The sequence below is a fragment of the Drosophila ananassae genome, chromosome 2L (assembly GCF_017639315.1).
Source record: "Drosophila ananassae strain 14024-0371.13 chromosome 2L, ASM1763931v2, whole genome shotgun sequence".
NCBI lineage: Eukaryota > Metazoa > Arthropoda > Insecta > Diptera > Drosophilidae > Drosophila > Drosophila ananassae.
This window is the reverse complement of record NC_057927.1, coordinates 11,937,930-11,951,204: the sequence shown is the minus strand read 5'-3', so window position 1 is coordinate 11,951,204 and position 13,275 is coordinate 11,937,930. Positions and strand designations below refer to the sequence as shown.

At 39.0% G+C, this 13,275-nt stretch overlaps 3 protein-coding genes across 3 annotated transcripts; all 3 read left to right on the top strand.

Moving 5' to 3' along the window:
* The first annotated feature begins 1,125 nt into the window (after nucleotides 1-1,125).
* LOC6499544 (plancitoxin-1) lies at nucleotides 1,126-2,619 on the top strand. Its single transcript, XM_001954370.4, has 2 exons — nucleotides 1,126-1,283; nucleotides 1,462-2,619. Exons 1-2 carry the CDS (start codon nucleotides 1,180-1,182, stop codon nucleotides 2,453-2,455), a joined length of 1,098 nt encoding a protein of 365 aa, XP_001954406.1. The 5' UTR covers nucleotides 1,126-1,179; the 3' UTR covers nucleotides 2,456-2,619.
* Nucleotides 2,620-5,219: 2,600 nt separating this feature from the next.
* LOC6499545 (SPRY domain-containing protein 7) lies at nucleotides 5,220-7,130 on the top strand. Its single transcript, XM_001954369.4, has 3 exons — nucleotides 5,220-5,450; nucleotides 5,753-6,319; nucleotides 6,377-7,130. The coding sequence occupies exons 1-3, from the start codon at nucleotides 5,345-5,347 to the stop codon at nucleotides 6,472-6,474; spliced, it is 771 nt and encodes a 256-aa protein (XP_001954405.1). The 5' UTR covers nucleotides 5,220-5,344; the 3' UTR covers nucleotides 6,475-7,130.
* Nucleotides 7,131-7,149: 19 nt separating this feature from the next.
* LOC6499546 (tubulin alpha-3 chain) lies at nucleotides 7,150-12,455 on the top strand. Its single transcript, XM_001954368.4, has 3 exons — nucleotides 7,150-7,461; nucleotides 7,515-7,818; nucleotides 11,543-12,455. Exons 1-3 carry the CDS (start codon nucleotides 7,236-7,238, stop codon nucleotides 12,369-12,371), a joined length of 1,359 nt encoding a protein of 452 aa, XP_001954404.1. The 5' UTR covers nucleotides 7,150-7,235; the 3' UTR covers nucleotides 12,372-12,455.
* The last annotated feature ends 820 nt before the right edge of the window (nucleotides 12,456-13,275 follow it).

Sequence of the window (13,275 nt, the reverse complement as noted above, 5' to 3'; positions counted from 1 at the left end):
TTATAAAACTTACATAAAGCAGAAAAACTCGTATATATATATATAAATATAAATATCAGCCTTGTTCTTTATATATATATTTGAAAACAAAACAAAAAAAGAAACCATACAAAATATTAATAAATTATTAACTACTATAAAAAAAAAGAATACAAAAACATAAAAAATATTTAGCGAAAATATTGTATTGTGAGTTTAAATGTATTGTTGCATACGAAACCAAAGACATAAAAATCGGTACAGTTAAGTTATATGTGAAACTATATATGGCTATACCAACCGATTGGCAATGAAAGATTATTGGCAAATCGGAATAGATCAGAAGAACCGAACCGAAAGAAAGGTGAACCATTTTTCACAGAAAACAACCAGCGATAAGAGCTAAACAAAATTGAATTCAATTAAAATCTCCAAGCAATTTATTTCAATTTCAAATACATAGCAGAAGGGAAAGCCCAACCCGCGATTATAAAATTTGATAATGATATTATTTTGAAGCGATCAAGATCGGGGAAAGCACAAAGAGATCCCCTGCATCTAATGAGAGAAAAAACAACAAATCGCAGTTTGTAGCCGGCGACAAATTATAAAAATAATAATAATACAAATAATAAATAAAAACTTTAACAATTGTTTTGTGTAATTGTAAAGAAATGGAATTTGTTGTGTCCCACGTTGGGCATCGTTTTTGGTGATTCTATGGTTGCTTTCCGGCTTTCAAAACACGCAATCGGGGGAATTGTAGCATAAATTATATGTTTCAATATATCAATTACGGGTTCTGTATATTATTACGTGTTTTTTACTACTCGTTTAAATCAATTGAAAGCGAATTAGTTCAATTCAATTGCTTATCGCCATATGTGGCGTTTCAATGATCTTTGCAGTTCAGATGTAGTTCAGAACCCGACAATGTGTTGATAATCTGGATGGAAAAGATCCGAAGAAGGGTCATTGGTTTTAAAACCAGCTGAAGGATAAAAGAAGCAACAAAAAAAGGACTCAGATTTTGATTCCTGTTCTCTACCTGCAGCCACTTAACAGGAAACAAACATAATATTTTAAAATATTATTTATTTTAATGTCTGACACACCCTGTATGAGCCGAGCTCGGTATTGCCGCGGACTACTTATCTGTTAGTCAGTTGAATTTCAACAGAGCGACGAGACGGTTGCAAAATGAGATTACTCTGCTTTGGGTTGCTGCTTGTGTGGTTTTCAAGCCAAAGCGAAGCTAAAGTGAAAGTTTCCTGCAAGGATGAACAAGGGAACGACGTAGATTGGTAAGAATTTCAGCCTTTTTATCAGGTTACGCCTTTTTTAATATACAAATACTAGGTCTATCAAATACGATTTTTATTTTCTATCAACATGATTATTGGTGAACTTCACTTAACCTCCGCTTCAGAAATAATGTTCGCCGTTGATAATTTATAATTAATCTTTTATTTTCGACTACAGGTGGCACTTGTACAAGTTGCCCAAGCACTACCAGCACAACGATTTAGGAAAGGACACCACTGGGCTGCGATACTTGTACTTGACCAGCCAGAGCTACAGCACTTGGCAGCTGTCTGGAAAGAGGATTAACGACCCCGAATCCCTGCCTGCTCAGACACTGAACCCCATAAATGCCGATCCCAACCACACCCTGCTAGCCGTTTATAATGATCAGCAGCCGAACGGCACTGTTTTCAGCACCGGAGGACACGCCAAGGGAGTGGTGGCCAGTGACGGGGAGACTGCCATCTGGCTGGTGCACTCAGTGCCTGGATTTCCCACCGTACCCGACTACTCGTATCCCACCACGGGAGAGCAATACGCCCAGAGCATGCTCTGTGTCACGCTGAAGGCGGAGGATCTAGAGAAGGTGGGCCAGGTGCTGGTCTACAACGAGCCTCACTTCTACTACCAACGGAACCCCCTCTTCGCAAACTCCGACGAACTCTTCCCGAGTCTGGAACGCGCCCTGCACGGCCAGTGGCGCACTGAGTCTCCTTTCCAAAAGGATGTGGAGGTGCGCAGCTTGGACGGCAAGAAGTTCCACCTGTTCGGCAAGAGTGGGCGCGCTAATGTGGAGCTCTATGCTGATGTGGTGGCCCCTGTCTTGGACGTTAGCCTGTTTGTGGAGGCGTGGCGAGATGGCACCGGCAATCTGCCGAACAGCTGCGAAAAGAAGGACAAGATCCTTAATGTGGAGGCCATCGCCAATGAACAGCTTTCGGTGAACTTCAAGACCACCCAGGATCACTCCAAGTGGGCCGTATCCCGACCCACAGGCATCCTTATTTACCGCTGGCGCGTTGGTGGGGGCGACTGGATCTGCGTGGGCGACATAAACCGACAGCGGGGCCAGCTGAACCGCGGAGGCGGCACGGTGTGTCACAAGAGCGCAAGTGTCTCCAATCTGTATCGCCAGATGGTGGCTAACTGGGACAAGTGCGCCGAGGAGTAATGGATGCATAAACCAAAATGTACTTTTTGTTTAAACCAAACGGAATTAAAACCAAAACTTACAAAATTCTATTGATTTTAAAACTTAAATTTTCAGAAAATATGGGCCCCATTTAAAAAGTTACGCATATTTTATCAATAAAGTTTTAGAAAATTGGTTGAATATATCTTATAACGGTCATACATCGAAAAGATCGGAAATGGCATGTCCTTTCCGAGCAATATGGACCCAAGCGATGGCTATCTTGCCAATTTCCATCAGATTCTTGAAAACTTATTCCTTCTAAACTTTTCAATATGCTTGGAAGAACAATATGGCCCCCACGATGGCTATATTTCCGCCAATTCCCATCCGATTCACATGCGACCTTAATTGATTTGTAGATCGATTTCCCATCATTCTGCATCAAAATCTAGAAAAAAATATTTTTGAGATTTTTTGTTAAATTTTCTGGAGGCTCCCCTTCAGAATTCGGATGTGGCATGGAAAGTACAACTTGGCCTCCCCGCGATGGCTATATCTTTGCCAATTTCCATCAGATTGTTGAGCGGAATACCTTAATCGATTTGTAGATCGATTCCCCATCATTCTGCATCAAAATCTAGAAATAAAATATTTTTAAGATTTTTTGTTAAATTTTCTGGAGGAACCATCAAAATTCGGATGTGGCATGGAAAGAACAACTTGGCCCCCCTCGATGGCTATATCTTTGCCAATTTCTATCAGATTGTTGAGCGGAATACCTTAATCGGTTTGTAGATCGATATCCCATCATTCTGTATCAAAATCTAGAAAAAAAATATTTTTAAGATTTTTTGTTAAATTTTCTGGAGGCTCCCCTTCAGAATTCGGATGTGGCACGGAAAGTACAACTTGGCCTCCCCGCGATGGCTATATCTTTGCCAATTTCCATCAGATTGTTGAGCGGAATACCTTAATCGATTTGTAGACCGATTCCCCATCATTCTGCATCAAAATCTAGAAACAAAATATTTTTAAGATTTTTTGTTAAATTTTCTGGAGGCTCCCCTTCAGAATTCGGATGTGGCACGGAAAGTACAACTTGGCCTCCCCGCGAGGGCTATATCTTTGCCAATTTCCGTCAGATTGTTGAGCGGAATACCTTAATCGATTTGTAGACCGATTCCCCATCATTCTGCATCAAAATCTAGAAACAAAATATTTTTAAGATTTTTTGTTAAATTTTCTGGAGGCTCCCCTTCAGAATTCGGATGTGGCATGGAAAGTACAACTTGGCCTCCCCGCGATGGCTATATCTTTGCCAATTTCCATCAGATTGTTGAGCGGAATACCTTAATCGGTTTGTAGATCGATTTCCCATCATTCTGCATCAAAATCTAAAAACAAAATATTTTTAAGATTTTTTGTTAAATTTTCTGGAGGAACCATCAAAATTCGGATGTGGCATGGAAAGAACAACTTGGCCCCCCTCGATGGCTATATCTTTGCCAATTTCTATCAGATTGTTGAGCGGAATACCTTAATCGGTTTGTAGATCGATATCCCATCATTCTGTATCAAAATCTATAAAAAAAATATTTTTAAGATTTTTTGTTAAATTTTCTGGAGGCTCCCCTTCAGAATTCGGATGTGGTACGGAAAGTACAACTTGGCCTCCCCGCGATGGCTATATCTTTGCCAATTTCCATCAGATTGTTGAGCGGAATACCTTAATCGATTTGTAGACCGATTCCCCATCATTCTGCATCAAAATCTAGAAACAAAATATTTTTAAGATTTTTTGTTAAATTTTCTGGAGGCTCCCCTTCAGAATTCGGATGTGGCACGGAAAGTACAACTTGGCCTCCCCGCGATGGCTATATCTTTGCCAATTTCCGTCAGATTGTTGAGCGGAATACCTTAACCGATTTGTAGTTAGATTTTTTATCCCTCTGCATTAAAATATGTTTAATTATATTTAAATCTTTAATAAAAAAATTGTTGTGGAGCCACCTATGTTTGAAGTTTTATAGTTATAGTATGACCCTTTCTCAGAATTAAACATGTTAGTTGGCAACGCAGGCGAACATAGTGTTACCAGCACGGTTGCCATTCCAAAAAAATTATTTGTACCAAAATTTTGAAAAAATGTACCAATTTGAGCAAAAATGTACCACAAATTTTTCTCGGTATTTTTTAAAACTAAAATTTCCTAACGTTTTTTTAAAATGATCTTTTATTATTTCACGTTTCATTTTTTACTTCAAATTATAGTAGTAGTATAGTATTTAGCGTATAAAAAAAAAACAGAACTTTCCTTAAACAATAATAAATTAAATTTAAACTTAGTTCATTTTTAAAAATGAACAGTCTTTTGGAGACCAAACATAGTGAAGTAACAAATATATTTTTCAAATTCAAGTTCTCGAAAGATTTTATGTATTTCACAATTTATAACTTTTTACGTAGTGATGGACCCTACGTTGGCGCATACATATTTTCTCAATTTGAGACGGAACATCGCAAATCGACTGCATGCGATATTTTTCAGTGTTAGTAATGGTTCCATTTCTAACAGATACAAAATTTGTGCTTGGTGGAACAGAGCCATTTGTTAAAATAATATGTGTGAAAATAAAATTTTTTGAAAAAAAAACTAGACCAGGCATATTGAAAATGTACCAAAATGAAAAAAAGTGATCCAATGTACCAACGCATAAAAAATGTACCAGTTTTGGTACATTTGTACCAAAAATGGCAACCGTGGTTACCAGATGTTCTTATCCTAGAGGGCGCTATTTCACCTCACCTTTGGCAACTCGAACCTAAAACAAAAACAAAGCCAAGCCGTAAACGGCAGAAAACTAACACTCTCCGCAAAATCTATATTATTTGCGGCCTAATTTAGAAATTGATAAGCCGCTCGGAATGTTCTGCTGCCTACGCACCTGTCTCAACGGAGGACAGCTACGAAAACCCGCGGCAGCTGCCAGAAGCCATGAACCAGAAGTCCATCTTGACGCAGCGCATATGGGTAAATTTTAAAAATAAAAACGAATAGTGTTATTTAGAAAAAGATAAAAAATTATAGATAACGGTGATGTTTAGTCGGCACGACAGAATGACTCCATATTTACACGAAACATACAATTCCACACAATTCGTCAAAATGGAGCCATTTCCGTTTCCTACCGACACAAAAATTTCCCTAATGGCTTTGAGAAGTCAATATTTCCCAAAATTTGTTTTTAAGGTCCATAATTAATTCCTTAACAACAAAACTTAGATCTTAAACAATACTATTGGTAAATAATTACCTTCTATTTTGCTCCCCAGGTCCAGACGTGATCCTGCTGTCACACCAGCTGCGTGTAACAGGAACGGGGGGTGTCCTGGCTACGGCTCCCTTGGTCCAGTCCAAATCCTACTTTGAAGTTAAAATCCAGCAGGGTGGCAGTTGGTCCGTGGGAGTGGCCACTCGGCAAACGGATCTCAGCCGGAAGTGCGGCGGCGGAGACCGCGAATCCTGGTGCTTGTGTTCCGACAACGCCACCCGCCACGACGACCAAGAGGAGTTCCAAGTGGTGGTGCCTGCAGCATGCACAACCCAGCCATCAAAGACATCCAACGGAATCCTGAACAGCAGCGCTGCTAGAGCGGCAGGACTCATCGCCATAGAAGATCTGCAGCAGGAGGATCTGCTGATGACTACGGGAGTTGCTCCACCTGAGGATAGCATCGGCGACACCTTGATCACATCACCAAAGCGGGATTATCCAGACGAAGGTGATATTGTAGGGGTGGCCTTTGACCATGTGGAGTTGAATTTCTACTTCAACGGAAAAAATCTAGAGGTTCCCTTTAGGAATGTGCGGGGAGCAGCATTGTTCCCCGTCATCTATGGTGAGGTTTATGATTTCTCAAATATGTTAGAAAATAAACATATTTTTTCTATTCCAGTGGGAAATGGCGCCATTTTGGACATTATCTTGGATAACTTTTCCCACGGTCCTCCGCCTGGCTTTGAGCGTATCCTGCTAGAACAGTCTCTTCTTTAGAAGGTTGCATACAAAAGGACCTTAAAAGAGGAAAAGCTTCAGAACAAAACATTCAATAAAAAAAGAAATAGAAAGTGCGTTTTAGGATTATAGGAGGATTATTTTCAATTATACCAGCATATTTATAATGATGTTTTCAGAAAAGTATAAAAATAACATAAATTCTAGTCAAAAATGATGAAAAATCTCCATTTAAAACTTTACCAGATCCAAGTATTCAGAATCTTGTAGTTGTAAAACGCATTGTCCTATTCATTTGAGAACGATTGTATAAACTTCGAAACTTCTCTAGTCCTTGTACTCCCAAATCCAGAATGTGTTGTTTTTATTTAATCGTGTTTTTGTTTTAGTTTTGTAAATTACTTACAAAACCTGACCCTGCGACTGCTTTTGTATTATACACTGATCTGTATATACCTACAGACGGCATTTTTATGGATCTATATAGCTCTATAACCAAATCACTTAGTCATGTCTCACATTCCAATTTACAATGGCCATGGACCAGTCCACTTACGTATTCGAGCACGGAATTACCTAACTAACTCTAAGAAGCATCTGTATATCTTAATAAATTGTATCTACATATATCTACCGCTCTGAAAACTGATTAATCCGCGCGCGGACAATAAATCTATGTTATGTACTTGAAATTATTTGACTGAGTCTTCATAGTTTGCCTTGTCAATGATATAAAAATAGTAATTTTTTTTGGATGGATTATTTTTACGAAATTATCTGTAAAGTTTAAGAGATGATACATGGCTGGCAAGGGCGAGATCATCCAGATCCACATCGGCCAAGCGGGTGTCCAGATAGCCAACGCCTGTTGGGAGCTCTACTGTTTGGAACACGGCATCTTGGCCAATGGAAGAGTGATGCAAAGGCCCGTCGATGACGCGTTCCTCACATTTTTCGAATTCACCAGCGCGAATACATGTGTGCAGCCCCGCATTGTCATGATCGACACCGAGCCCACGGTTATCGGTAATCCATTTGAATCCTTTTTAGGCATTAGGTATCTCAAGTGTCTTTTTCAGATGAAATCCGAACTGGCGCCTACCGAAATCTTTTCCACCCGGATACTCTTATCTCGGGCAAGGACGACAGTGGCAGTAACTTCGCCAGGGGCTATAATTTGATGGCCAGTGAGCTCCTAGAGCGCTCCATGAATGCGATTCGTCGGGTGGCCGATCGTTGCCGGAATCTGCGAGGCTTCCTTGTTTTCCGAGCCATTGGTGGAGGATCAGGCTCCGGTCTGGGTACTCGAATAATGGAGAAACTTTTAGATGATTTTGGCAGAAAGATGACGGTTATAGAGTTTCTGGTCTATCCATCGCCTTCGTAAGTCAAAAGTTATTATTGGGGTTTCTTTTTTTTCGATACACAGATAAAAAAAATAGATATGAATGATAAGAAGGTTATCTTATCATGTCTTTGAGTAATGAATTGTATATATTATATTTTCCGGGTGAATGCATACCCTTATTTATTTGATAAAACACAAAACAATTCAAAAGGAAAATTTTTATCACTGTGGACGGAAGTCCACGAGGTGACGACCTGCATGCCTAGGCGTGCGCGAGGAAACTCTATATATAGCCGAAGAATTAAAAATTTTCTGTAGGCAACCGATCTAAATGAATGATATACCAATCGAAAGGTATTGTTTCAATTAGATAATTTTTGTCGAAACATATTCCAAAAGTTATTTGGTTTGGGAGAAATTAGGGTGAAAGTAAAAAAATTTTTTATCACTAAAGTGGGGCTGGTGGACACATTTTAGTCCCCAGATAGAATATTTTTATATATTCGCATTCTAGAGCTAAATACGCGTCGATTGGTACCTCAATCGACCCGATCCAACATTTCATTCAGAAGTTATTCGAAAAATTCAATTTTTTCTTCTTCTTCAAAATGAAGCCAGTTTGCGTCGGTTTGTCGGTTTGTCTGTTTGCACTATTTTTATCTTAAAAATCCTGAAAAAAATTGGAAAATGTTTGTTACTATCATATGAGCAACTATTGTTCTACAACTTTTTGAAATACCTTAAGCTTACGTCAAAAAATTAAAAAAACTTTGTTAATGAAAAAATGCATAACTTTATAATTAAGAAAGATATTAAAAAGAGCTTTACACCGTTGAAAGGGGTTTTTAAATATCTATTTCACTTTCTTTGGGACCAAACGTCTATATAGTACACAAAAAAAATACACTGAAAATAAACTTTTTTTTTAAGAAAAAAAATTATTTTTCAAAATTTAGTCGACTGACCCTTTTTTTTTTTTGCACGTGTAGATAGCTTTTGAGATGACGCAACTTTTGACATATCGCTCATATCTGGCAAAATCCGTTAACTCAAGATATAGTCCTGTAAGTGCAGCTACCCATTTTGTGCAGCCTCCTGTGAAGCTTGCATTTACTTATACATGTGTGTGTATTTGATTGGCAACTTTGCTTTTTGGAGTCTGCATATATTTGGTCTATACCCTAAAAAATATGGAGTAGATCTTTTCAGATTTTAGATAATTTATTTAAAAATAAAATCCAAATAAAAAAGGGCTTAAAAAAGTAAAACGTAAACATTGACTCAAGTCGGACTCGAACCCAGGCCCTCCGTGTTAGGAACCACGACGCTCTCCACTCAGCTATCCTCGAACTTTGTTGCTTAATGGCAACTTTTGATGTAATTCTACTTTGTGTTTCAGTGTCTCATGTCTTAATGAGAAGACTCAGAAGATTGGTACTTCAACCGACCCGGTCCGACATTTCTTTCAGAAGTTATTCAAGAAATTCGATTTTTACAGTTTTTTTTAAATTAAGCCAGTGGGTTTGTTTGTCTATATTTTTTTCTTTGCAATACTGAATAAAATTGGAGATTTTTGTTAATGTCATATGACTCATATGATATGAGCAATTATTGTTCTACAACTTTTTGAAAAAGCTGTAAAAATCTAATTTCTTGAATAACTTCTGAAAGAAATGTCGGACGGGTCGGTTGAGGTACCAATCTTGAGGTCCCAAAGAAAAACAAGAAAAGAAAGCTAACTTCGGGCGAAGCCGAAGTTGATATATCCTTGCAGTTGTGCCATTTCCGATCGTTCAGTTATATGGCGGCTATTGGATATAGTTGGCCGATCCCTATGAAATTTGGCCAATAAGATTATTTTGCCCAAAATGGAATCTGTGCCAAGTCCCATCTTTCTAACTTAAAAAACACCAAAGTTATGCCAATTCGGATCGTTCTATGATAGCTATAGGATATAGTCGGCCCATCCTTATGAAAGTTTGTACATAAGATATTTTCAAATATTTCAAAAATAAAATGCAAATAAAAAAGGGCTTAAAAAGTAAAACGTAAACATTGACTCAACTAGGATTAGAACTCAGGCCCTCCCGTATTAGAAACTCTCCACTCGGCTAATCTCGAACTTTTTTGCTTGATGGGAAATTTTGATGTAATTCTGCTGTATGTTTCAGTGTCTCATGTCTTAATGAGAAGAATGCAAAATTTTATGAGTAGAACGCTTGCATATGCCCCTACTGCATATGCATATGCCCCTACTGAGCATATAATGCATATAAATAAATGCAGCCACCACCGTTTTGGGCCAAATCATGGATTAAAAGCTAAAAAAAAACCAGGCAAACCAACTCCGCCAATACTTTTCTAATATTTATTATTTTATATCGCACACCCAAAATAAATTGTTACATTCAACAATTGGTTTAACTAGAAAAACTGGAAAAACGTAATTTCCATTTTTTTTTAATTTTTTATCTTTGCGCATTTTTTTTTTATATATAATACATGTTTATTATATGATTGATCGGATATGCCATAAATTTTTTTTTTGTTATAAGTTAGAAGGAAGGAACTTAGTACAGATTGCATTTTGGGCAATCTTATCCGATTTGCAAAATTTTATTAGGATAATTGGCTTAACTTTGTTGTTTTTGAAGCTAGAATGATGGGACTTTTTATGGTTTCCGTTTTGGGCAATCTAATCCTATGTTCATAAGAATCGGCCAACTATATCCTATACCTGCCATATAACTGAACGATCGGAAATGGCACAACCTTTCTATTTTTAAAGATGCTTGGGGTGTTTCCAATATTTTTATTAGAAATTTTGTTGATGGTGAAATTCTCATAAGGATCGGACAACTATATAGGATCCGATATATATAATAATAATATAAGCTTCTGCTTAACTGCAAGGGTATTTCAACTTCGGCTCCGCTTGAAGTTAGCTTTCCTTTTTTGTTTTTTTTTTATAATTTATTATATAGTGGAACTCTCATAAGGATAGGCCTCTCATCTGTTAATTTGTTAAAAAAAATTGGTTTCCCACAACTACGAAAAAATGTTGGATCTTAAATACATTTTTGGGCAAATTTTTAATTAAAATTTTTAAACTAACCAAATTCCAAAACCTTTGTAAATTAAAAATACGTATAACTTCAGAGCCACTGAAGCTATCGAAAAATTCTTTACGTCTTTGGAAAGGTTTTTAAATTTTCCACCTTCTTGAATTTCAAAATCTATAGAGTTAAAAAAAAAAGAGTTTTGATGTTTATCCTTACAATTAAAGTATTGCTAACTGTGTGAATCGCCTGTCCAGAGGTTACTTCCATATATATATATTCTATATATTATGCGTTCTGTTTTAAATAATTGAAGATCAATATATACAAAAAAACAACTGATATCATATAAAAAAAACCTCTTGACGAGGTAAAGTACCGGTGACGAACCTGCATGCGAAACCCAAAATATCTGATATCAATTTTAGTGACGATAATATGCTATATAGGTGTACAAAATTGCATATAAAAAATATTCTTGTTCGGCACGTGCAAGAAAAACAAAAAACAAATCAGTCACGTGCCGAACAAGAATATTTTTTATATGCAATTTTGTACACCTATATAGCATATTATCGTCACTAAAATTGATATCAGATATTTTGGGTTTCGCATGCAGGTTCGTCACCGGTACTTTACCTCGTCAAGAGGTTTTTTTTATATGATTATATTTAGTTAAAATATCTGTTTTTATTTCTAGGATATCCCCTGTGATCGTAGAGCCGTACAACGCCCTATTGGCCGCCCACTTTTCCATGGACTGCGCGGATGTTTCCTTTATAGTGGACAACGAGGCTCTCTATGATATCTGCGCTAATACCCTGAATGTCCCCGCTCCCACCTATACGAATCTGAACCGGATTATTGGGCAGGTGGTCTCCGGATTTACAGCATCGTTGCGCTTCGGCGGAGGGTCCAGCGTGAGCTTCCAGGAGCTCCAGACGAACTTGGTGCCGTACCCGCGAATCCACTACCCTCTGATCAACTACGCACCTCTGGTGCCCATCTCCCACTCCCAGTTCGTCAATATGTCGACGGCCCAGCTGACCGGGCAGTGCTTCCAGATGAGCAACCAAATGGTCAGGTGCAACCCCTCGCACGGCAAATACATGTCGTGCGTCCTGCTGTATCGTGGGGAAATCGCTGCCAACGAGATCAATACGGCGCTGGAGAACATAAAGAGGACAAAGTCGTTTCGATTCGTGGACTGGTCGCCCACGGGCTTCAAAATAGGAGTCTGCGGTATGCCGCCGATATATGTTCCTGGCGGCGACCTGGCGCCCACCAATCGCGCCTGCGTGGCCATATCGAACAACACCAACATCCGGATAGCCTGGTGCCGGCTGGTGAACAAGTTCGACAAACTGTATCAGAAGCGGGCCTTCGTTTATCACTATGTGGGTGAGGGGCTCGAGGAGGGAAACTTTTCCGAGGCCTCGGAGAATATCTGTCAGCTGGTCCACGACTATCTGGAAGTGGATGCCTCTGCTCCAACTTCCAACCACGATTCCGGCGACGACGAAGACTAGTGGCCCTTATCCACCCAAAGCCCTTTCTCCCTTCAGCATCTGTGTTGTTCGAAAAAATTATTAAATTCCCCGTGGCACATTTTACTTATTATTATTTTATTTTTATGTAAGCTTATGATCCTTTGGTAATTGACGTCCAATTTTTTCTCTCGATGACTTTATCAAGCCAAGAAAAAGTTTGAAGGACGGTTTGTAAGAATACTCTTCATAAAATACAATGTGTCCATGGGGTATTTCTGTTAAGAGAGTTTATAAATGAGAATATTAGAAACAGGGATCAAGTATTCCTACGAATCTTTTAAAAGATTAGGCCCCTTTTCTGGGTGCCGACCTATGATAATTCCAGTATTGCCTGAGTCTATCTTTAAAGAGTAGTTTAAGCTTCGACCTGATGAAAGATACCTACCTTTCTTTTTTCCTTATTTTATTTTTTGCCAAAGCTTTCGTCAGCTCGAAACCGTTGGCCAAATTAAGTATTTATGGTTGGCTAAAACAAACATTGACCCAGCCTGTAATTTGCGTTGCTTGACCCCGGCCCCAAAGAGCGGCAGTCGGGGGTCGGGGAGAGGACGGGCAGTATCGGGATGGAGGGCGTGGCCAGCTGGGCCGATATGGGGTATAATTAAAATGATCGCAGCCCGAGGGTTTAGCACGTACCGAGGCAAAAGTCGCGCTTATCGCGATCGCACCCAGGGCAAGGTCTTCCCGATCCGCCGATCCTCCGATCCGTCGATGCAGCATCTGCGGATGATCTTCATTCTGCTCCTCGGGGCTCTCCCGAGGTCCCTTAACCCCTTAGCGCCCGATTCAGTTTTCGCTGTGTGACGTGACTTACGCACGCTTAATGCTTAATGCGCGATTATCGATTAAGGGATCTTGGCCAGCACGCAGCAGACCGCTCACT